The 24,842-nt window shown below is 42.7% G+C and overlaps 1 protein-coding gene across 1 annotated transcript in view; it reads right to left on the bottom strand.

The window, feature by feature from the left end:
- The window catches only part of syne1a (spectrin repeat containing, nuclear envelope 1a), a 146,359-nt gene that overhangs the window by 61,283 nt on the left and 60,234 nt on the right, over positions 1-24,842 (bottom strand). Inside the window, exons 56-68 of the mRNA XM_069656525.1 lie at positions 19,531-19,708; positions 16,008-16,190; positions 15,439-15,582; positions 13,514-13,669; positions 12,410-12,574; positions 10,786-10,958; positions 10,451-10,604; positions 10,159-10,302; positions 9,594-9,758; positions 9,179-9,496; positions 8,567-8,722; positions 5,101-5,271; positions 95-421 (exon numbers count right to left, since the gene is read on the bottom strand). Coding sequence (XP_069512626.1) covers positions 95-421; positions 5,101-5,271; positions 8,567-8,722; positions 9,179-9,496; positions 9,594-9,758; positions 10,159-10,302; positions 10,451-10,604; positions 10,786-10,958; positions 12,410-12,574; positions 13,514-13,669; positions 15,439-15,582; positions 16,008-16,190; positions 19,531-19,708 — 2,434 coding nt within the window. The remainder of the gene's footprint in view (positions 1-94; positions 422-5,100; positions 5,272-8,566; positions 8,723-9,178; positions 9,497-9,593; positions 9,759-10,158; positions 10,303-10,450; positions 10,605-10,785; positions 10,959-12,409; positions 12,575-13,513; positions 13,670-15,438; positions 15,583-16,007; positions 16,191-19,530; positions 19,709-24,842) is intronic.

Raw genomic sequence — 24,842 nt, 5'->3', positions numbered from 1 at the left:
AAAGTGCTGTAATGCTCTCAGGAGCTTTTTACTCATAATTTCAATTTAAATAGAACACAACGAGATTGAAAAGATTACATGGTGGCTGCTGTACCTTGTATTTGGCCAGCAGTGCTCTCCGTTGGTACAGTTCAGCCTTAGGCTCCACCGGGGTGCCGAGCAAAGCCCTGGTCTCCACCAGCCACTGTGCCTGAGCCTTAAAGCGGTCCTGGAACTCCTTAGCGAGCAGTAACGCTCGCTGTAGAAAGCTGTGCTCTTGCCTCAGCCCACCTGCGAGCTCCTCCAGCTGGGCGAGACGAGCTTCCACCTCCCCTCCTAAACTCTCGGCTCCAGCCTCGTTCAGGAAGCCGGCTGCCTGCTCTGCCCGCTCTCTCAGGGATTTCAGGAAACTGTGGCCGTGTTGGAGCTCTGACTGGAGAGTCTGGGTGAAAGGGAGAGGAGAAATACAACTCAGCATGAGTGCTGCCTCACCATTACTTTAGAGTGAATGACTTTCAACCAGGACATTTCATACACTGCTGGGTTAAATAAAATAGTACCACACATATCACCTCCTGTTTGTAATGGTGCATCAAAATCATAGTATACAATATCTGCTCTAGGAGAAGGAAATACTACTTTAATAGTTTCCTTGACTTTGAGGTTCAAACACGCTATCAGTCATTTCTTTGTCCTTCAACTCCAGTGCTGCCCGAGCCACACACACCAGCCTGATGGTGTGCTTGAAGGCTTTGAACCCATCAGGTAGGCTGACACCTGCACGGTGAGATGTGGAGAAGACTTGGAGGTCATGGTGTGGAGAGACCACAGTGAATAATATGAAAGGAGGACCCAATTATAAGGACCCTTAACAGGCTGCAGTAGCTGCAGGGGTTTCCAGGGCAACCACAACATACAGCACACACACACAGACTCGCACTCGATGGGACGCCATCTAGCTTTCATCATCCGTCTATTATTGCTTGAGTTTAGAGTGGCTTCACACCGCAACCACCCCAGACCTCCAGGTACAGCTGTTGATAATATAAACTAACAAGACGTGTGTCTGTTAGCACACGTCCATGTGTTCTGCTTAATGTGAAGCTCCCGGCCTGTTCATCTTTACAGTAACCATACAGACGCCCCTGCTGTATGACCATAATAAGAAACACTTAGTATATCTCAACTCTTACATTTCTGTATGGTTAACGTGCGTTAAACGACGCCGGCCGCGGTAATTGCCATTTGCAGTAGATTTAGTTCTGTAGGCTTCATATAAAAACATCTGCTCTCATCTCACACCTGACACTGGGTAGCTGTCTTAGCAGCACTACTGGTCGTCCACATGTTGAATTACACTTGGGAGATTATATTGAAACTAGAGTTAAATAAGCATTCATTAAAAGCTTAATTTTCTATGATAAATAGTGCATTTAAATTAAAGACAATTTAAGAAAACATCCAAACTTCTGGATTTGTAGATGACAAAATGCTCACAGTTTATTTCAGCATTTTAAAAGGGCCAGTTTGCCGATTTTCAACCTCAGTCCTATCATGCTATTAGGGGACGACTACGTAAAACGCGTCATCTGGCGAAGGCCAGGGAACTCGCTGAGCTAGACTTCCTCAAACTAGGACGCCCACCTCCGATGTCATGTCTCGTTCAAAATCGTCAGGTTTGAAATGTAGACTGCAGACCTGAAGATTTTTTAGACGATCCACCGTATTTCTGATTCTGTACCGCTCTGAGCCATTGCCTGCAGCGAAAACTGTAGTATTTAACTCCTGCATCTCTCACTGGGCCGTTCCTTTCAGAGGGAGGGGCGCAATGCATGCTGGGTGTTGTAGGAATGTAGAATGGGCAGACCACGAGCTGATTGTACAACTTTCTCCACAGCTATGACATCAATTTTAAGTATTATTGTTTCTATTGATTACACAGAACACCAGCTTTGCCTGACAGTGGCTTTTTCCAGGGGAGAATTTCTCCTTTAATGACTAAAATGATAATTCAGTAGTCTTGTCTTAAAAGAACCATTCTAGTCTTGCCTCACAATCTGTCTTTGGCTGAACATAGCCACTGATGGAAATCTACGTACCACTTAGTCACTTAGAATCATAGATTCAGCTGTCTCTAATTGAACATAGCTGATTCTACGATGCAGTAGCAGACTGTGTGGTCTGGTGAACATTATATATGAGGTCCTGAACACAGAGTGCCCTTTATGTTGTTAACTGTCGTGTACCATGTCAGCCCCAATTATCCATGTCAAGACTCTTGTGCACCCGCTGTAAATGATGAGCTCTAGCGTCTCTCTTTCCTCTAATGCATTAGTTCTCAGGCTCCATTATCCGCTGTAATACATCTACTGCTGCGCTGACAACCGTGTTCATCCGTTACATCATTTACTAACAGAGGCAGGACATAACTAAGGTGACCCTGTGAGGAATGGGTAGCTCTGCTGTCATTGGTTCTCTTCTTTGAATATATGGACTGCAGCAAAAGAGCATCCTGTTGTATTCTGCAGAAATCTTGCCATATCATTTTTTTAATTGTCATTTTAAATGCCCAAAATATGTATTATTCCTGATTTCACACAGGACATTTATAATTATGGACATATTTACTTTACCCTTCTGGAAAGAAACCCTGACTGTGTTTATAAGAAAGCAACATGGACTTCAGGGGAAAAATGCCCTTGAACATTAATGAAATGCCAGAGAAATAAAAAAAGGAAGGTGAAGGCAAGGGGGTTTAATTAGGAGAAGGAGACACCCTCTTCTTTCCTTTTTCCCCTTCTTTTTTTTGCATTTTGTCTGTTATTAATTTTTGTAGGAGCCAGTGTTTGGAAGATGCTTTTTGGAAGGCTCTAGCGTAGAAAATTATGCACAAAATTAAAATAATATAACAACAAATGCCTTTAAAAACAGCAATGAAAAAGTAAGCAAGAAAGAACAACTGAAGCCTTCTTTAAGAATGTCTTACCTAAATCATAATTCAGTATGCTTTATATTAAGGTCCTTGTAATAAGTGTTAGTTAATAGTAAATCTCTGTTTACAGATTCTACATAGAAATGTAGAATCTGTAGGCAGGGATGTGGATTTCTGGGAAGGCAAGTGTTCTGGTTTCTGTTTGTACTATGCTTGTAGTAAGAGGAATATTGACCAATAACGTATCAGCAGGCTGCGGTGTATGCAGGAAAAACAGTCCGTGAGGAGAGCAAAAGCAGGCGTAACGTGATGCGCCGTAATGACATCCCGGCTCCCATCGGAGTCACCGGTGTCTCCAGAGGCTATATCGTCGGCAGACAATAGCCGATGGGATCCTAGATTGGTTAGTAAGTAATAAGACCCTTATGTCATTATAAGATTATTATAAGATATAAGATTATTTTAAGATTTTTTGCAGCTACTTGATACAAAGCGAGAACAGTGCCTTATTAAGGTTAATAAATCCTTTATTATGCACTTATTAATAGTTAATTATTCTTTTTGCAGCTCCCATTTGTAATGAGCACTACATGTCTATAAATTGTTTAAAAGTTTCTAATAAGTGCTTATAAATGTCTTATTATCTAACAATAAACATGATAATGTTACTATTATTAACACTTATATAGTCTTATTAACATATATCTAATGTTAATAAGCATCTTATAAGGGCTTATAAGGGTGTAATTATCTATTAACTAACGCTAATATAAAGCGTTACCCATAATTCTGTTACTTTCAGAAGTTAAAGCACGTCTGGCCTACGGGAGCTGTCACTACTGTATGACTTGTGATTCTTACATTTACAACTCAGTATCCGATGAAGTCTAAACCCAACTAATGGCCCTTGACATTGTTATTGACTGTTTTTTGTGTCAATGTATAATGATCCCAGCTCACTGAAAAGCCCTGTGGCTCTCACTACAGGAGGATGAGCAAGTGATGGAGCACTCGTGTGTTATCTGCAGTGCTGGAAGGACGCATGTGGTGACAGAATGTCTTCAGTCCCTATGCAGAGACAGCGCATCGATCCCAGACAGGGATTATTGCAAAGCCCACACCAGATGATGTACTGTAAATGTGTGTGTGTGTCTCTAAATGTGTGTGAAGAAAACAAAGAGAGATGAGATGAAGTGATGCATAAAGAGAAGAAGCAGAAAAAATGTGTGAAATCACAGAGGATTCATTGGTCTGAGAGGTTGCTGCAGCTTGTTAGTCAGTAGTTTGGACGTGTTTTGTGGTATGAATCGAGTGTTAGAGGAGAAAAGTGTGTGCGAGTGTGTCTGTGTGTGTGTGTGTGTGTGTGTGTGTGTGTGTGTGTGTGTGTGTGTGTGGGTGTGTGTGATATGAAGCGGTAAGGGCACTGCATCAATTACAGTGTCTGTGCCAGCAGGCTCCTGACACCGGCGCTTCTTCATCCTCCGCTTCTCAGTGGGAGGTCTTTCCCTGCTACTACGCTTCCTCTAAAGCGGCACCAGCTTTGTCTTCATAAAGAGCCGATCGATACACACACACACTCACCCACACCTCCACACACACTCGATATGAACTATGCCAAGTAAACTATAGAGGTGATTTTCTTTTTATTGTAGCCTATGCATGTTTGAGCAGGAGCAGGGATACTTCCTCCAATGCCCATTTGAAAAAAAAAAAGCACATAGAGAAACTGTTACTAGTTCTTCCAGTCTACAGCGCTGTCCAAATATTAAAGGTGCACTGAATGTTTTTCAAGCTTTACAGGAAGTTCATGCATATTTTACCGGCTAAGCGTATTGTACCTGCCAAAGAAATCTGTCCTCTTGATGTTACAAGCAGGTACCTTATGTTGCTTGGCAGAAAACGAGATTGCACAAGGACATTTTTGCTGGCTTTGATATTAAACCCTTATTATTTTGTGCTCAAATTCTCCACTCCAACTGAAGCTTTGCTAACTCATCAGTTTGCCATGGTAATGCCAAACGTCTGCGCTGATTTATTGCAACCTGTTCAGGGAGGCTTATTAAACGCCACACTGCACCTTGTAACCAAATGCCTATCTGTAAAGGAGGTCCACAACTGTGACTCTCAAATTTAAATGACTTCCCACACAGGTAAAATTACAGTAGCATTAAGGGTAAATAGATCAATACCTCAAGCTTTTTCATCTTCCTCTCCATGGCAACCCGGTCCAGAGGTTCAGAAGTGTCGGTTAATGCTGTGAAGTTTTTCTGAGTGGAGCTGAGCCAGTTAGTGAAGGAGACGCAGAGGTTCTCAGCCTCTTCGATGCTCTTCAGCTCCTCCTGCAGCTGCTTGATGGTGTCCTGAAAAAACAATGGATGAGAGACCAGAGGTGAAGTTTAACACATAAACATTTTCTAGAATGACTGCAACAGATACAATACATCATTTTTCCCAATTACTTATAATTTATTCCCAATTAAGAGTTTTTCACACCCTTAAAAGTCATTAAGTTCAGTAAATGGATTAATCAATCAATCAAGGGATGAAAAAAAAAACTCCCTTTTCGAAGCATTTTTACATGTGTAAAAGACACTTTGGACAATTGTGGGAAATTGTGATGAACATTTCTCACTGCATTTGCAGTATTACAGACTGGGTATCTGTGGCCACTTTCAGAGAAAAAATCACAAGCGGCGCCCAGTTAGTGACGCGTTTTCCATCAGCCAGCAGTGGTTGGTCTGCCAGAGAGGGTAGGCGGAGCTAAGCGGCTGCTTTTCCGGTCTCTGCGAGTGTTGCGATTAAACAGTAATCTACTATGGCTGAACAAACAAAGAAAAGATCGATGACTACAGATACAACTTCAAAAATAAGAGAAAATCCAAAGAAGAAGAAACACATTTGACGCTCAGATGAAGCAAACAGTCTAAAAAGGGAAGCGACCGTCAGCGAGGAAAATCAAGAGTTACAACCAGAGCCAACCGTGGACGTCACACATGCAACACTGTCTGGATATCTGGGAAGTGTGCTCCCACAATTAGCGTTTATCGCCACAAGTGTCGCTGTGACTTTAAGCAAAAGTAAATATTTGCCCAAACTCATTAAAAGGGGGCATTATGCTAATTTCAAGCTTCATATTTCACTCTGTGGAGTAGCTTAGCATAATTTACAGTTAAAAAAAACTAGAAAAACATTTTTCTCACACTGGTGCTCTGTGCAGGCTCTCATACAGCCTCTGCCTGAAACGACTCAGTCAGCTCTGTCCCTTTAAGAAACCCCACCCCTACAAGCCCACTTTCTTCTGACTGGCCAGCTCTCCCAAGCCTGCTGAGGCAGCACCTTGTGACGTCGCAAACTGCAGCGTGTAGAAAAACCTGGCGTTCACAGCAGCCTGCAGACTGAGCTGAGAAACCTGGGGATTACTCCAACATACTTTTACCTACAGATTTGAAACTTCACCCATGTTAAGTCTGAACATCCAACATTGTAACATTATATATATATCTTGAAAAGTGAAACAGCATCATACCCCCTCTTTAAGATTTTCTTTTCTCCTTAAAATGTGCAAGGGATAAATGTGCAACCCTATGATATTCATATGATATCTAATAGTATGAACGTTAAGGTGAATAACGTCACTATGACTGCTGACGTTTTGTTTCAGAGGTTAGAATTGTTAGTCAGACTTTTACTGTATGTGGACCAGGGGAACATTCAGGAAACACTGTCTGTATCTGTTTCTAAGGTGTGTTGTGCCTCAGCCGCCTTCCCTCAGCCACCAAGGACCAAAATCTCTCTGATCAACCATCAAAACAGAAAACCTCCTTTTTTCCTCTCCTCTTCATCTCCGGAATGTCAATAGCTTCACTACAAGGTGAAGAGGGGGTTTTATGTTATTTTTTGACGCATTATCCACTTGACTGGAATTTTTGAGTCAATAACACCATGAGGATGGAGAGGGCTTCTTGCAGCTTTGACACATTATTCACTCAACTTGCAAATCCTGTGGTGAGAAGCTCCAATTAGCTGATAGTGCTGAGTGCACACCTTTTCTGACTAGACAGAGGTAACAGCTTCCCACCTCAAGCCCATATGGCCCCCACTTCACACAGTATAATTAAAGGCATGCATGGTATGAGAGGGATGTTATGTGTCTGCATTGGCATGACTGTAAGTATATGCATGCTTGAGTCAATTTTGAGAGGGGAAGGAAGGGCTGTGTGTACAGAGACAAAGGGAGTAGGGGGGAGACACACACACACACACACACACACACACACACACACTCAGATGTGTTACTGAAGGTGTAAAAATCAATGTAGTGCAGGCAAAGCTTTTCCACTCCTGGTGCGGGGTGTGAGATTGCCTTCTGTAGCGTTTAATTACAGCTTTAGCCCCAGACCAGAGGAGTCCCATTGATTTTCCTTTAGTCCCCCCCAGAGGAGCAGACAAATAGAGAGGCTGGATCTGAGTATGGGGAGCTACACTGGCATAACTCTCAAAGCTACTTCAATGGGGTGTTTCAGAAACGAAGTCCGAACTCTCACAGGGGCAAATTTCATAAGCCGTGTAAGAAGCCCACTGCGGGCAGAGACCCCGTGGCAAAGCCAACAGCACTCTTATCCATCACTGAGAGAGTATAACACAAAGGTGATCATAACATCCCTAGAGCCTTACAGATGCATGGTTGGGTATTCTTAAAGATATAATCTCATAGATTTTCATGTAAATAACTGTCTGTTAAGTCACTATCTATCGCCAAATGAGGTAACACGTGTTTTCAATCACCCAGCAGTGGTTGGTCTGCCAGAGAGGGTAGGCGGAGCCAAGCGGCTGCTTCTCCGGTCTCTGCGAGTGTTGAGAGTAAACAGTAATCTACTATGGCTGAACAAACAAAGAAAAGATCGATGACTACAGATACAACTTCAACAATAAGTGAAAATCCAAAGAAAAAGAAACAAACTCGACGCTCAGATGAAGGCAAACAGTCTAAAAAGGAAAGCGACCGTCAGCGAGGGAAATCAAGAGTTACAACCAGAGCCAACTGTGGACGTCACACATGCAACACTGTCTGGATATCTGGGAAGTGTGCTCCCGCAATTACCTATCGCCATAGGTGCCGCCAAAGAGAACAAAACTGAGATCTTCGAGATCATAACTTTAACTCTTGATGACAGGAAGATATTTTTCCAGGGAAAAAAATCTGGTAAACAGGAAAATAAGTTTTGTACGTGTCTGAACTTCCTGACCACCAAAGGCATAAATTAACCCTATTATACAAAAGTATAATTATACAAAAGATCCTACAAGGGCAAAAACAACAGCAGATGACACAAGTCATTTAGTCAGCTCTATATGCCGTACATTCTTAAGAAATCAAGCCATACAACTACATTTACATAAGTTTTTGGCAGAGACTGTTACCTATGGGAACTCGTACTTCTATGTTCACAGAGATTCTGTGGTAAAAATACATATGCCACATCTGGCTACAATGTTTAATAGCCAAAATGTCTGTGGAAACATCTTTCAAGAACAGCTGTTTATGTATAAGAACTGAAACAGTGAAAAAAATAGTTCTGTTTTCAGGTGGAAGCATCTGTTACACACAATATAATATAATAATCACTGAATAGTCGACGGCAGTGACTGCCTCACCTGTATGTTGAGCAGCAGGGAATGGTAGCGGGCGGTGAGCTGGGTGGCAGTAACGCTGACACGACTGCTGATGTAAGTCTCCTCCAGAACCTGCTGTGCCAGAGAGGAGAGGCCGTCCACCTCTCCCTGCCGCGCTAGCACTGCATCAAGACACCCCTGTTCAGGAGGGACAGAGAACGGGTCATGATAGTTAAATTCAGTTTAAATATTCATGAATTCATTGTGAGTAAGAAACAAACAAACAAGGTGTGGGGCCAAGGGGTCTGTATCTCTGTGTGTTTGTATGTGTGTGCAAAGGGAAACTGTCTGACATCCTGACCCCGGCAGGAAGCGTGCTCCACAGGGAGGTGACCCGGCAGGAAAATATTCTGTCCCCTGCTGTTTTCTTTAAAATTCATGGTGGGAGTGTAAAGTAAGAAAAGTGATGTAGTGCTGTGCAAGGACCGGAGATGCTTCATAACTTTCACTTTCATAAAGGCTTGAATATTACTTTGGCTGAGTTGTGAGTTAATCTGTGTCGTGTTTTAAGAGGTGATGTAACTGACAGTCAGAGGAGAGACGCACACAAAGACAAACTGTGTTGTCTACAATGTAGCCGGGTGTCTCTCTGACCTGCAACTTCTTCAGCTGATTCCCTTTGGTGCCTCTGTCGGACCTCCGATGACGTCTGATGTTCGCCACCTTCTCCATCTCCTCCAGCCACTGGGCCAGGCTCAGGAACCTCTGGCCCATCTGCCTCAGTCTGCTCAGTGTGGAGCTCAGCTGGGTCTGAGTCTCCTCCAGGCGGCCCTGGTAGGTACCCCACTCTCGCTGAGCTGTGTCCAGCGCTCGGTCCTCGATCTGTGGTATACCCCAGGGTATTACTCTCTCTCTGCTGCTCAGCACGGAGGAGAGCAACGACTGGCCATTTGAGCAGCGCTCCTGCAGGTGCTACACGGGAGATATAAGAGGAGTGTGATTGAAGAGTTTAAAGTAGGTGAGGTACAAACTGTAAAAGGCCTTGTTAGAAAATCAATAGTAGTATTACCTGTAGCTGTTGCAGCGTCTTCTCTAGTGTTTCCACGTTTCCCTCTGGATGGGACAGCGAGGCCAGAGTGGCCTGTTCCTGCTCCAGCCAGTCCTCAAACATATGTAATCCCCTTTGATATTCCTGATGGACCAGCACCAGACCTTTGGCCTTACCGACTGCATTCTGCAAAACAACGCATAAGAGACATTACCGGCAAATCCGCTCAGTATCTTCAATTAAAAGATTACAAAACCTGAAGAACAGCTGTGTTTAAAAAGTCTGATGGCTTGATTTTATACCAAATTATCCGACTGCTGACTGTAATTGTTTGAAATTGAACAACTAAACTACTACATGAACATAGAAGCAGACAATATGTGTGTATTGTTAATTAGATGAAAATAACGTTATTGTCTTTGAACCTTTCAAAACGACCTATTAGAGAAATTACTATGTTCAACACACGTGTCAAGCTCTGAAATAATTAGTGGGAATATAATTGAGATGTATTAAACGACATGAAGAGAAATAAACAAATTAAAATGCCTTCAGAGGAGAAAACTAAACTATATGGTGTGTGTACCTTGGCCTTTTCTTTGAGGGTGTTGTATCTACACTGCAGCTGCTGCACCTCCTGCTGGGTAGTGGAGTGCTCAGACATATTGGACCCCTTTGTGGCGATGGTCTCCAGAGGACTGCTGTGACTCAGTACCTCTTCGTAGAGAAGCTGGAATCAAATAAGAGCGAAATAAATGCAGAATTTTGAAAAAATATTAAAACATGGAACCTTCTCTGTATAAAAGGAGTTAAAAATCTCCTTTAAAAAGTTCAAAATGAGTTCAATCTTAATGCAGAAAATAAGCGGGATGGGATACCTTCGTCTTTCCCAGGTTAGCCGTCTTGTCTCTCATCTCAGAGTACTGTCGATCCGAGCACCCAAGTGTCTCCTCGACCCGGTCCATCCACTGCACAAACTGACCCACGTCCTCCTGATAGCTGGTCCATTGTGACAAAGCGCCTTCCAGCTGGCTGTTACATGGAAACAACAAAGTTAACTCACAGGGAACACACACAAATACAGGGTTCACATGCATCTTAATCTAATTGTCCCTGTAACCTTTCAACCAACTGAAATCCATCAAGTGAAACTAGACAGTTCCCACTCCCATTTATCAACTGAGTGACAGATTGATTCATTCATGATCACAACCTTTTACACTGAATGGAGGCAGAAAGCAACGAGTCCCATGAGTCTTTGAGGTCCTGGATCTGTTTGCGAATCACTGGGACCCCCTCAGCCGAAGTGTTCCTCTGCACCGCCTCTCCTCGAGTCAGAAGCATCTTAAGCTGGATCTCCCTCTCCTGACGAGCTGCCAATAAAGCCTACAGACAGTGGTGGACAAAAATAAATATCTGTTTTCATTTCTAATCTATTAAAAGAATTCAAACATTTCCAGATGGTCACCATAAATTCAAGTATTCCTGGTGTGTTTCCTAGGACATCATTTTATCTGGTGCACCGTCCTTAAGTTAACTAAAATATCTGTGTCTCGATCCTTCTGTCGTGAAGATCTTGGTGTCAAATGAGAAATCTGCTAAACTGATGTGGTTACACATTAACAACTATTACTGTGCCATGTCTAGCTTTACCATTCAAAGCAATACTGACATCCAGCTTGACATTTAATCCTTAACGAATATCTTTAACTTAATAAAGCTTGTGTAATGTTTATTTTGTAAACATTGCAAATACAGTGTTTGTTTCTACAACACCAGATTTCCCCTCCAATTTGACATAGTTTGAGTTTTTGCACTTTGCTATTTACCTTTTAAGCCAAGCTGTTATAATACCTGATCTGATTTTCTCACTTCTGAGACGATGCTTGTTTCCTTTCCTTTCCTCATTTCCTTTCCTTGTTCTTTTGTGTGTCTCGGCATCCCTACAGTTACGGAGGGCAATTCACTCTTGACGGTATTTCTCTGTTTTTCGAACTTTGCTTACACCGACAACGTGCAACAACCTGAATTTCCCTCAGGATCAATGAAGTTAGTAAGTTAGCAAGTAAGTACGTAAAGAAGTATGTAAGTACGTGAGTAAGTAAGTACGTAAGTAATAAGCTAGTAAGTAAGTATGTTAAGAAGTAAGTAAGTACGTAAGTAATAAGTTAGTAAGTAAGTACGTAAAGAAGTACGTAAGTACGTAAGTATGTGAGTAAGTCAGTACGTAAGTAAGTAAGTAAGTAAGTGATAAGTTAGTAATAAGCTAGTAAGTAAGTGCGTTACGAAGTAAGTAAGTAAGTAAGTAATAAGTTAGTAAGTACGTACAGAAGTAAGTGCGTAAGTAATAAGTTAGTAAGTAAGTAATATGTAAGTAGGTAAGTAAGTAAGTAATAAGTTAGTAAGTACCTAAATAAGTAGGTAAGTAAATATCTGTCTATCTATCTATCTATCTATCTATCTATCTATCTATCTATCTATCTATCTATCTAATGTCCTCTTCAGTCTCTCTGCTATCTGTGATGTCCATACTGTAACAGGTGAAATGAAAGTTTGCCTTCAGGGCTAACTGCTAATGTGCTCTAGTGTTACGCACTATTGCAGGAGATTGTACCAGCTCAACCCAGGTGACACTGCACAATAACAGTCATTCAAGGCGTGAAATGGGAATAAAACAGCCAATATTCTCCCTATTGCAAGTCAGTGTACCATCAAATGATTTTGAAGCTGTTATTTTTAGACGAAACCGTTTCATAAAGTTGTTTAAACTACAAGTGCAATCTCTGATTGTGTGTTTATTCCTTTGAGGGCCCCACACCCGTCCTGTCCCTCCTTACTTCCAGCTGTAACATCCGGTCCTCTAACACGCTCTTGTCTGTGGTGGTGGAGATGCAGGTGCTGAGGACCCTCTGAGCTTCACACACCCAGTCCTGCAGCTCTTTAAGGCCCTGAGAGAAGAGGCGGTGCTCCCCTACAATACGTTCAATCCTGGAGGCCTTGTCCTTAAGAGAGCAGAGCACAGCCCACAGTAAATAAACACACTCTTTTATACAGTATATACTAGAATGGTTCTAAGAGGCTGCTTGGGACTGAGTAAAAATGTAAGAACTCAATTGTTTACAGCGCACAACACAGTCTTCTTATATTTCTATTTGTGTGAGAATTTACAGGCTTGTTTTTCCCTCACATACGTCTCCTGAGACTTTCACACCCATACACACACACAAAGCATTTTCTTTGCAGTCATCGCTTGAACATCTCAAACATCTGTCTAACTGGAGAGAGAGGAGCAAGGGAGAGCTTCAATAACAATCTACAAGTGGCAATTTTAAATGATTACATTCCTGTTTCCATGTCTGGCAGGGAAGAAGACCTAAAAATAGCGCTCCACTAGCTAGCCGGCAAAGGAAATAAATCCATTCATCAGTGTTGGGGCACTTTCATTGTCCTGAGGTAAGACAACGATTCGCTCTGTGGTCAGCGTTAGGTTTTGTTCTACGCTGTATCAAATGAATCATAAGAGTGTGACCAATCTAATGAGAGCTTCACAAAGGTCAGAATCTCAAGCACCGACACGTTTCAGCTCTGGCATTTCAGAAGCCTCTCAGTGGATGAAAGGTAAGCTCTGCAGCCCGTGCCTTTTTATGTTGATGAGGCTGCAACTACAAGGACCTTTTGGAGGGGAGAGGTAGATTACTGCGCTCAGGTAAATTACTACAGACACTGAGATTGTCTTACCCAAGGTGAACTGGTTAAAGCAACTATGACTGATGTGCGACTGAGGAATAATGCATGACACAGCAAATCAGACTTAACAACATTCATTGTTTTAGCTCCCTCAGTACATGAATCAAGCAAGACATACTGTATATCAGCATTTCTGAAGCAGAAGCACAGACACAGTAAGGGGGACAGGGTTTGAGATGCAGGAGCAGTGTTACCTTGGTTAAGTTGCTGAGGGCTAGGTACTGCGCGGACAGCTGGGACACACGATGGACGAAGCCCTTGCCGGCTGCTTGTCCCTCCCAGAGACGATGAGCTCGTTCCCTGAGCCGGCCCAGCTCTGCCTCCCGACCGGCCATCTCCTCCAGCACACACTGAGCCAGTACAAAGCAGGATGAGGAGGAAGATGGAGATGGAAGTGGAGAAATAAAGATGAAGGAGCAATAGGATGTGAGTAAGCACAGTTGGGAGTGGAAGGTTAAAAGCGACAGAAGATGAAATAAGGTCGTGTGTAAGCGGCATAACATTTAATGTCAAGCAGAAATTGGAATGGCAGAAAATGAAAGACAGAAAAGGGAGATGGGGAGGCACAGAGGAGGGATACAGGGTTTGGTTAACATGTCACAAGAACAGACAGGGCAACAGGAACACATCAAAAAACACGGATAAAGACGAGGGAAAAGAACATCATAAAAAACAGCATCAGCAGTATTTCTCTTGATGTTCATATTTTAATAGAAATCTGTCGGACACCACAGCACAGAACGGGGAGACAAGCCTGATAAAAAACTGCAAAGGCAGGGGGTATACATGTGAAAAGGTAAAGAGGATTTTGCCAACACAGGTTCAGCCTCTAAAGCCTGCCTGTACTGTATTGTACTTGAGGTGCTGAGGGAAGAAATGTAATTGCTTGCAGGGCCAGACAAAAGGCAGCGAGGAGAAGTGCTACAGTGGGCAACAGAGTAAATACAAAAATAGCAACAACGATAAGGGCAGAGCTTTGAGATTGGCTTGATATATTTCTTCTCTTTTGTCAGTTTTATCTCCTAACGCTCCGTGCCTCTCTTCCTTTTTTGTCTCTGCCAGACGTGGCAGAGGCTGTTATCACATCCTGAAAAGGGCCTTTTAGCCACGCAGCGTTTCAGCTGTGACAGAAGGAGAATTAATTAGATTCCTGGACCATTCCTCTGACTATTGTGTCAAGACGCGGCTCTATTTTGATCCAGCGGTGCTCGACAAATGTAATTAGGTGGTTCTCTTTTCCCAGCTGATTTGAGATTGCACTTTAGGGATGCATATCTGATGGAGAGCTACAACTATTTAGTGTCCTTGGAAAATCTACTTAATATTCAATTTATGGTGTAATGATGGGCTTTACTTGAGTCACTTAAAGCAGAGCTGTAAAGGATATGATGCTAATTAACAGAAAATGGATTTACAATATGGCTGAAGCACTTCTTAATGCATTGATTAAAGAGCAGCTATAAAACACAGTAAAAACGTAATCTACCACCATAACTGTAGGAGTAATTTTAAGCAAGCTGTGATGTTCAAAATCTCATTAAAGTGCTTATCTCCAAGATCTCAGTTTCGTTCTCTTTGGCGGCACCTATGGTGATAAACTGTAATTGCGGGAGAACACTTCCCAGATATCCAGACAGTGTTGCATGTGTGACGTCCATGGTTGGCTCCCTTTGTAACGGTTGTAACTCTTGATTTTCCTCGCTGACGGTCGCTTTCCTTTTTAGACTGTTTGCCTTCATCTGAGCGTCCAATTTGTTCCTTTTTCTTTGGATTTTCACTTTTTTTTGAAGTTGTATCTGTAGTCATCCATCTTTTCTTTGTTTGTTCAGCCATAGTAGATTACTGTTTACTCGCAAAGCAGCCGCTTAGCTCCGCCTACCCTCTCTGGCAGATCAACCACTGCTGGGTGGCGGAAAACGCGTCACTAACTGGGCGCCGCTTGTGATGTTTTCTGCGAAAGTCGCACCAGACACGCAGTCCGTAATACTGTAAATGTAAAGGCGATAGATAGTGACTTAACAGACATTTATCTAAATGGAAAATCTTCAAGATTATTACTGTAACTGAGGTAGAGTCAGGTGTAACTGTGTAAGGATCATGACTTTGGGCTCCACAATACCTGCAGTTTGCTGAGCTCCTGTTTCTTGGCTGGAAGGTCGTGTAGCCGAGCGCTGCTCTCCTGAACTCTGACCTCTGTGCTGTTCAGCCAGTCCTGCAGAGGCTCAGCGCTGGCCTCGAACTCCGTCATCTGCGACTGAAGGTTCTGCAAATAAGACACTCAAGATGTCAAATAGAAACTCTCTTATAAACTGATGGTGACACAAAAACACAACTCAATAAAATAAGCATTTTAGTGCAAATAAAAATGATTTATTTATTCTACTCTGGTTATCTATATCAAATCTATATATGTGTATGTATGCCGACAAAGATCAAATGAAAACAAATTAGTTCTGATATCATAAAACATCTGAATATAAACCGTGTTAATAAAGAGGTAGGCCACAGGAAGGAGACACAAACATTGATATACTGTTTACAAATTTTAAACTCCGCCTTCATTTGAACAAGCAAAAAAACACATTTAACCTTTGTTCAACCACACACCCCCCTAAATTCCAGTGTTTTTTTTCAGGGGGGCCTTAGGCATCCAAATCAGCATCCAAACAAAAGAAAATGTTAACCAACCTTGAGCGCATCCTCCCTCGTCTGCAGGTTATTCATCAGGCTCTTCCAGTCCTCCCTGGCGTTTGCCACCTTGGCCTTGATTCCCTCAACTCTGTCTTTGGACACCACAGCCATCAGCAGCTCCCCACTGGCTCCTACTGTACTCAGCCTGGCCTGGCCATGCTCCCTGTCACTCAAGAACTCCTGTGGGGATACACAGACGAAGACAAAGGAACTGTGACTATTTAACACTAAACACACACACACACACACACACACAGAGGGAGGAGGGTGTGAACGTGAAAGGAGGGAGAAAAGAAATGGAATGAATGACAATCTCTAACTTCTTTCTACTTCTGATGCAATGGCTGATGGGTAATTTAAATCAATATGACCATTTTCTGCGTCCCAGAATCTCACTTTGCACAGAGCAGTAATTAGACCGACTAGAGTCTGTACTTAAAACATATGCGTGGGCAGAGGTAGACGTCTGACCCAGGGAGGCAATCACAGATAAGGAAAGTCAGTGAGCCTGAAATGTGTGGGTTTTTACATCGCTCCTCTATACCCACCCGCACAAAATGTACACACACACATACACATGGACCCCTCCCTCAGAGCGGAGCCGATGACAGTAGCGCAGCAGGGACCACTCCACCATCTGTGCAGTCAGCACATCACTTACACACACTAAAGCGTCAGCCTCCTGACACACACACACGCACTGGTACAGTAGAGCCACACACAAGCAAAGAAAGTCTGTCTCTGTTTATTTTCTGTTTCTCTTCTCTCTGTTCATTCTCTTTTCTTGTCCATACTTACCACCACTCTCCCTCTGCCAATGTAACTGTATACCACCAATTAAGCGTGACACAATGGTTGCCCCGAGCCCCTCCCACGCTGGCCCTCCTGGAGGTCAGCCATGTGGAAACATTGTTCCACATTCCTCACCAAGTCAATAATAAATAAAACATGACTGCCTCCTCTCTCCTCCGCTGCCATATTCTCCGTGACGTTCCCTCTCATCCTCAACGCTGCAGCAGAAACTTCGAGGAGCAGACATAAAAACTTCCTCTCTCTTTAGGAAAGTGATATCTTCAAGTACCCGATGTTCTTTCAAATCTCTGACCTCCCTCTTTGTGCGACTGTTGATTAAATAATTAAAGCTCCACGTGTACACTCCGCACTGAATAAAAACCTCAAACATTGGAGTAAAATCAAGTTCTGCGCTTTATTAGAGAAGAATAATCATCTTTAAGCTCAGCTGAGAGCGATAACCTCAACTCCCTGGTGGTTATGTAGTGGTGGACATGGTCAAGTGCCTGAGAGGTAATTAACCGTCTGGTGCAGGGATGTGGGCGCGTCTACCTTAACCGCCAAGCACCCGACTCTTAGCCAGGCCCCTGGGGTGCTTTTAAGTGACTGTTACACCTGCCAGCTTCTCAGAAAGAGACACAGAGGCTTCTTAGGAAGAGCAACACACAGATATTTTAGAGAGAATGGCACAGAGACCCCGCTGTGGAGCTTTCTCTCATCCCTCTTTTGGCTATGCGCCCGAATTCAGCTTATGCAGGCCCACGGCAGGCACCGCCACCCCAACAGGCCCACCAAAGGACACTCAACAGTGGGCATGTCAACACAGACATCCCCTTGAGCAGTCTCCCAATGAGTGGATTGATTCTTCAACTATTGCATCATTTCACTTTAAGCTATTTCCTTTATGAGGAAATGAATTTCTTATCCTGCTAAATGCACGCAAAGGTTTTAGTAGTAGTGTTGTGACGTTTGTAAACGATCCGATTCTCTTGAACGGCTCTTTGGTGTGAACGACAGGAACCGAGTCATAGGTGAGAGCCTGCCCTCGATCCACCCCCCTCTATGCCGAATTACCACAGGCAGCTTTTTTTCAATTGCAGCTCCGCTATACTAGGTCACGTGCAGCAGAATCATGTCGCGACAACATAGTGCCGGCGGTGAACAACATTATAACCCTCCGCCAAGTTTGTTGTTTTTTTGTTGACATCCTATACAGAGATGTATCATTAATTATTGGAATATCGATGACGGTGATTAATTGTTCCTACATTATTCTGCTTTTTTAAATTTTAAATATGCGTGTTGACACAGGAGAATAGTGCAGGTACGTTCGCGAGTCTGACCAATCTCTACCTCATAGTGTTGTGACGTTTTGCGAACAAAGACCTGTCCTTTTGAACAGCTCTCGGAAAGGAACAGAGCCAGAAGATCCAGCTCCCTTTAAAGAGCCGTAATTCCCAACACTAGTAATCTTACAGATCTCAGATTCGTTCTCTTTGGCGGCACCTATGGCGATCAACGGTAATTGCGGGGGCACACTTCCCAGATATCCAGACAGTGTCACATGTGTGATGTCCACGGTTGGCTCCGGTTGTAACTCTTGATTTTCCTCGCTGGCGGTCGCTTTCCTTTTTAGACTGTTTGCCTTCATCTGAGCGTCGAATTTGTTTCTTTTTCTTTGGATTTTCACTTATTGTTGAAGTTGTATCTGTAGTCATCCATCTTTTCTTTGTTTGTTCAGCCATAGTAGATTACTGTTTACTCGCAACACTTGCAGAGACCGGAAAAGCAGCTGCTTAGCTCCGCCTACCCTCTCTGGCAGACCAATCACTGCTGGGTGATGGAAAACACGTCACTAACTGGGTGCCACTAATGTTTTCTGTGAATGTCTCCACAGACACCCAGTCCATAATACAGCAAATGCAAAGGCTTTCACCAGTGGGCTATAGGCTCAGTCACCATTGTGTTACCTCATTCGGGGATAGATAGTGACTTAACAGACATTTTTTAAAATGAAAATCTTCAAGATTATTACTTTAAAAACAATCAGCAATTGTCAATTAGCAACAGCGTATTTTAAATGCACCCAAAACAAGGAACAAAAACAGACATGAAATGTCTATGAAAATACAATTGTAGATTTAATTCCCTGAAAGACTCTGGTTTATATAAGTCAATAATTTACCCTCCCCTAACTCCACTATCAACAGCTACTTGTTCTGAAATCACTGCAGCTTCACTGGAGCTAGTTAATGGCTTATAGCGTGCAAACTTTATTCCGCGTGGCAGGCACTCAGACATGAGAGTACGACTGAGTATTATTATCCATCCGGCAACATGAGCAGGTTATTAAAAATGTAGGTCTTCCTCAAAAGGCTGGACTAAAGCAATATCTAGAGACTAGAAAATATTAATTCCACTACTTTCTATCCCAGAAAAATATAACAAAATCAGATTCAATCTGTATATTTGCTGTTCTGTGTCTGGTAGGTGTGTCCTGGGAGAACTCCCCGGTTCACAGAAGGTGAGGCTCTTTATATTTCCAGTGGCAATAAAGTGAATCAGAGTAGCAGCAGAGCAGGCGGAAGAGAAGTGTGATTTACAAGTGATATGAGCAACATGCGGAGAAAACACCATAGTAAAGACTGCACATGACCATAGTCACTACTGTTTTAAGCACACAGTCACTGATATACACTGTGAATAAGAACATAAAGATATCTCTTACTTGAATTCTCTGCAGAGCGGTGGAGGCCTCTGCAACACTCTGCGGCACATCAAAGCATTTAGCTGTGCTGATTTTGGCGTTGACCAACCACTGCTGGAAGTCTCTCAGTGCTGCACGAAACCTCTGCTCCAACAAGCGCTCCTTATTTTGACACTCCCTGGATGCACGAAGACTGAGGCTGTGAGGACAAGAGAAACGTTACGCACGGATTTAAATTCACAGAGACAATAAAAACAAAGAAAGACATGGGTTACTGTGTTTGCTGTCTGCTGCCCATGTGCTCATCAAAACAAAGAGGATACATGTGCAGATGCTCTGATAGTGTACATACTGTCCGCACATTATGGACGAGGAGGAGGAGGAGGACGGGGAGCAGGAGTGAGAAAGGGGCAGGTGGAGAAATGGCAAAATGGGTGAAGTGGAAGGAATGAGCGTTGGGGCAAGGAGGGAGGGGAGAGTGGGGGATGGTTTGTAAGGGGCACTGCGTGGGTGGGGGGTTGAGAGGCAACATATGAGTGGGGCAAGAGTTCACAGGGGTGACAAGATGGAGAGAGCGAGGGATGACAGATTGATGCTGGAAGAAAACGGGTGAGATAGAAGGAATATGGCTGGGGGTGTGGGAGGGGGGAGTTACAATAAAAGGGGATTATATGTCAAGGGGACACTCCATCAGGAACTTTTGTTTTGTTCATATATCCTTTAAATTTATAGCTGGAAACAGGAAGTGCAGCAATAATAAAGATTATTAATAACAACTGTTTGAAGTTGAGGATATTGAGACGTGAAAATGTTGAATAAAACTGTCTTCAATTTACAGCTAAAATAAAGACAAAGGAAAAAGAAAGTAAGACTGTACTGTATACCACAATAGTGTATTACTGCTGTATTGTACTACTGCAATAATACTATATTGGCTAATCTCTATTACATAGAAATGTGGAATCTGTAGGCAGGGATATGGATTTTAGGGATGGCAAGTGTTCTGGTTTCTGTTTATACTACGCTTGTAATCCGAGTAATATTGACCAATCACGTATCAGCAGGCTGCGGGGTGTGCAGGAAAAAGACCTGACAAAGCTTCATTTTTCCTTTTTACTAATCTGCATCATGATTTCATGCAAAGGTAAGACCCATTGATTAAAGTAAATCACAAGAAAAACTTTTCTTTTTCTGTAAACAATGTAGCACGCGGAAAAGGAAGCCTTGACTGGAAGTCGCTAACCGCTGGCTACACACCCAACATGTTAACCGTTGTCCCCAAAGGCTATATCGTCGTCAAACTATAGCGGATGGGATCTGAGATTGTATAATGGCAAACAGGAAGACTGATATTAAATGATGTGCAAAAACCTGGAAGTGAGTTCAATATAAAGACAAAATTTCGGTTTGTCTAATTTTTATGTTTTAAAACCATTTATGTTTTCTCACTTTCTGCATGTGCTGATTGTTTACCTTCTTCCTCCCACCGCTACTCATACTGTTTTTTTTAACCATCTTTCTCAGACATAGGTTCAGCTTTACTTTTTCTTTCACTCTCTCTTGGGGTCACGGTGAAGTGTCTCACTGCTTCATGTCCTGCATTCAGGTCCTACTGTTTTCTCCATGCCGCCACAGCGACCTGTAAATGTGGCGTTTGAGTGAAGGGAAAAAAACTGAGTGCTTCACTAATATTGGACCTTTTATTTTAAGTAAGTTTCACATTTTATTTCAGTTTCAGTTACCGTAAAATTCGTAAAAAGACGCAGTTTTAATACATTTCTTCATCTTAAAAGTGGGCTGCATCCTTTATATGGGTGCGACAAATAAACCAGTATAAAATGCAGAGAGATGAATGTTATTGCGTTATTGTTTTAAGTGAGGAAAACTAACTTGACTGTTGCTGACGCTTCATCACAGACATGCACCGTCATTGTCGCCATTAAAGGCCGCCACCCTCACAACAATCAGCGTTACTGTAGGCTGCCAGCTACTGCTAGCTACAGCACCGGTAGCTAGCAGGATTGCAAACTTGACATGATGAAAACAGATGGTAGGCTGTAATTTGTGTGTGTTTTGAATGTGTTTTAAATGAAATAAATTGAAATAGTGTTTAACGTTTTTATTAATTAATAGCTATAGAAAACCTTTTTCCCTCTGGGATACCCCCAAAAACAGACTGCGACTTATATTCCGTATTTTACGGTAATTTAGTGAACCTGGTTTTTTAAGTAGGCAAGCCAAAGGTCTATGCTAACAGTCACCAGGTCCACCCTGCAGTTGCCGTCACATAACCACGGTATTGCTGTCATGCCGTTACTGTCACAGCCTGAACTACAATACTCTTCCTTTTCAACTGGTGACATACTGTATGGGGAAAATGTTACCTGCATTGACACTAAACAAAATGTACAATATGTCTGTAATGTCTTACGACAGGGCTCTTATAATGTCTGGGTAAATCATTGCTTAAACATGATGGTTAATATGTATTTCTTAATTCAGGCAAAAATGAAAGCTTCATTGAACAAACAATATTCACAGTTAATCACATGCAAAACTCTAAGCTGAATTAATTAGGGCTTAAAAAATGTACGACAACAAAAGAAAAGAGTCACTGGGTTCACACATATCAGGCAGTGGGTGAAGGTTAAAGAAGGGAGGGGGGCAGAAGGAATGGAAAGGATGACAGCAGGGAAACAAGGTGTGCAGCTGTTTAAGCAAGAGGTGATGTCCAAAGGGAGGCAAAAAAAACAAGACAACCTTCTACCAACACACACAAGCAGCGTGCACACAAACACCCCTGAGTTTTCAATGATGCGATGAGGGCATAAAAGGCGAGCACAGTGGGGATAACACGAGTGTGCAAGAAGCACTTTTTTTCTGCTGTGGCTGACAAAATCTGGCATGTGCGATGAAAAGGCTGGGAAGAGTTACTGCGTTTTCTCTCTCTCTCTCTCCCTCTCCCTTCCTTGCTCCTCTTTCTGCAGTGCTTAATGCAGGACAGGTGCAAAGAGAGCACAGGCCAAGTCTATTATAGAATAAAAGCCAAGTGAATGAGGAGGGGCGCTGTGTTTTTCTGCCCATCAGCAGCAGCCAAGCCCATTTTCCCGCCAAAGCATCTCCAACAAGTTGACCTCACAGAGATTGTCTGCCAATAAATGTTAGTCACACTACCTGGCAATATCTCAAAATGTCTACGTTAATATTGCATCTATGTAAATTAAGCAGTTTGTGTGCCACTGAGTGTTCATACTAGTGTAGGCATGTGTTCAATATGTTGGTTGTGTGCATGGTGTTCTTTTTATGCTCTGCTGTTCTTTCAAAAAGGCGTTGCACGGTGTGTTCACAAACTTGTGGGCTCAAACGCAGATAATTCGAGCTCAGTAAACAGACTAAGGCATGCATAGTATCAGCATGTAAAAAAACACCATCCAAATGTTGCTGATTTCCCTCAAATCACACTCAGCCTTGCATAAAAATCAGAGCGGAGATGGACGCAAAAACCGAAACAAACACAAGGAACACGCAGAGGTGAAGGGAAGGCAGTTAAATGTCGCGTAGCAACTGGTGGCTCTGCTGCTCTCTGTCATCTTTCACTTTCGTCTGGCTGACACACACATACATGCACACTCTGCATGCAAGATGGCCACACACACAATCCCAGTCCTCTAACACAAATAAGCTTGTAAAACAGAGCACTAATCCTTCCCACTCAGACATCTGAGAGGTGTTTGGGGGGGAAACTCTGCTCTTATTCCAGTGTGGTTATTGGATACACTTTGTTTGTTATAGGAGGAATGAATGAGAGTTTTATGTATGCACTATAAAAAACAACCTATACAATTTACTATGATGCACTCAAATAAATTAGGTAAATCTAACTTCACATTCTCATTAGATTACACAACTAATTACTTAATAAAAAATTAGTAATAATGACTCTTGACACATAGAGACCAACAACTTTTCCCGCTCATTCTCACAGGCAATTTAGAGTCACCAGTGAACCTAACGAGCGTGTCTTTGGACTGTGGGAGGAGGCCGGAGTACCCGGAGGGAACCCACACATGTACGCGGAGAACATACAAACTCCTCACAGAAAGGACTCCCCTCCAGGATTCAAACTAGGAACCTTCTAGCTGTGAGGCGACAGCATATGGCATATACAACTTTCCCTCCCAAAAAAGCACATTGACGCAGGTGTTTCAGACCTGGGAAGACCCACTAATAGATGCCGATTGTCTCTTTTCCCATTGGCAGCGAAGTATACTCCTTTCAGTCTCTTTTCTGCTGCGTCACCGTCTGACGTCACAAATGTGCCGGAAACATGGTTAGTAACCAGTGAAGATGTTCCAGTGGTTAGGTCTTTATTGTATCTATTACTCATTCAGTCTGTTTATCAAACTCGGCGCAGACAGATTTGCAAGAATATTTGAACTTTGCTCGGACGGAGACGGGCCGAATTTGTAGCTGAGATGAAAAGGACTCGCAGAAGCTACCGACGGAGCATAGCATCGCACTGGAATGGTGGCGGAGATTAGCACGACACAGGTTTTGTGTTCACATCATTGCCGATCGGAGCCAAGGCGATAACTACCCGGGTTTACTGCAGAGTCATTTGACCCGGGTCTGAATACTGATTGTAGCCTTTCCTACTAAGGAAAAAAGCCGGGTTTTTTGACCAGTGGGAAAGCGGCTTAAATAATAAGTACATAAACACTTTCATTAATTCTCTGATACACAGCTAAATGTTAAACAGGAATCTTTACTTCAACCCCCGATGGCACACCGACACTGGTGATACTTGCACCGATTAATCCAACCCTGGGCTGCAGCCAAGAACAATCATTGAGGCATGCACACTTTGCAGCACAGAACCAAAATCTTTGGGTAGATTGTATTATGTTATTTTGGGTTGCAACTGTCACTGTTAGGTAAACTTTACTTGCTGACTTACATATTGTTAGCATAATTTACACAATTTGCATGGATTTACTTCACTACCCGCAAAACCCTTTATACAGTGCGGGCTGTTCGGTGCATGTTTAGATTAATGTATGTGTAAGAGACCCTTCCTATTAGACTTATAACAGGGTTTAGCAATATGGTTGAAATCTACGTATATCAAAATATTATCAAATATATATATGTATTCCAAATCAGATTTTGCAACACAGCAAGTACATGCAAAAATCGTATGAATGATCAAATGTGTGATTATACAAAGCAGCTGTGTTCTATTGTTGGGCTACACATGAAGCCCAATTCTTACATGTGTAAAGAAAACTTTTAATTAGCTGTCACCCAGCCTTAGACCATAAATCTCGGCTTCA

Source organism: Semicossyphus pulcher, unplaced genomic scaffold (assembly GCF_022749685.1).
Source record: "Semicossyphus pulcher isolate SPU_LCO1_2020_fin unplaced genomic scaffold, fSemPul1.0.p SCAF_11, whole genome shotgun sequence".
Classification (NCBI taxonomy): domain Eukaryota; kingdom Metazoa; phylum Chordata; class Actinopteri; order Labriformes; family Labridae; genus Semicossyphus; species Semicossyphus pulcher.
The sequence above is the reverse complement of the archived record's forward strand: the minus strand, read 5'-3'. Positions and strand labels throughout refer to the sequence as shown.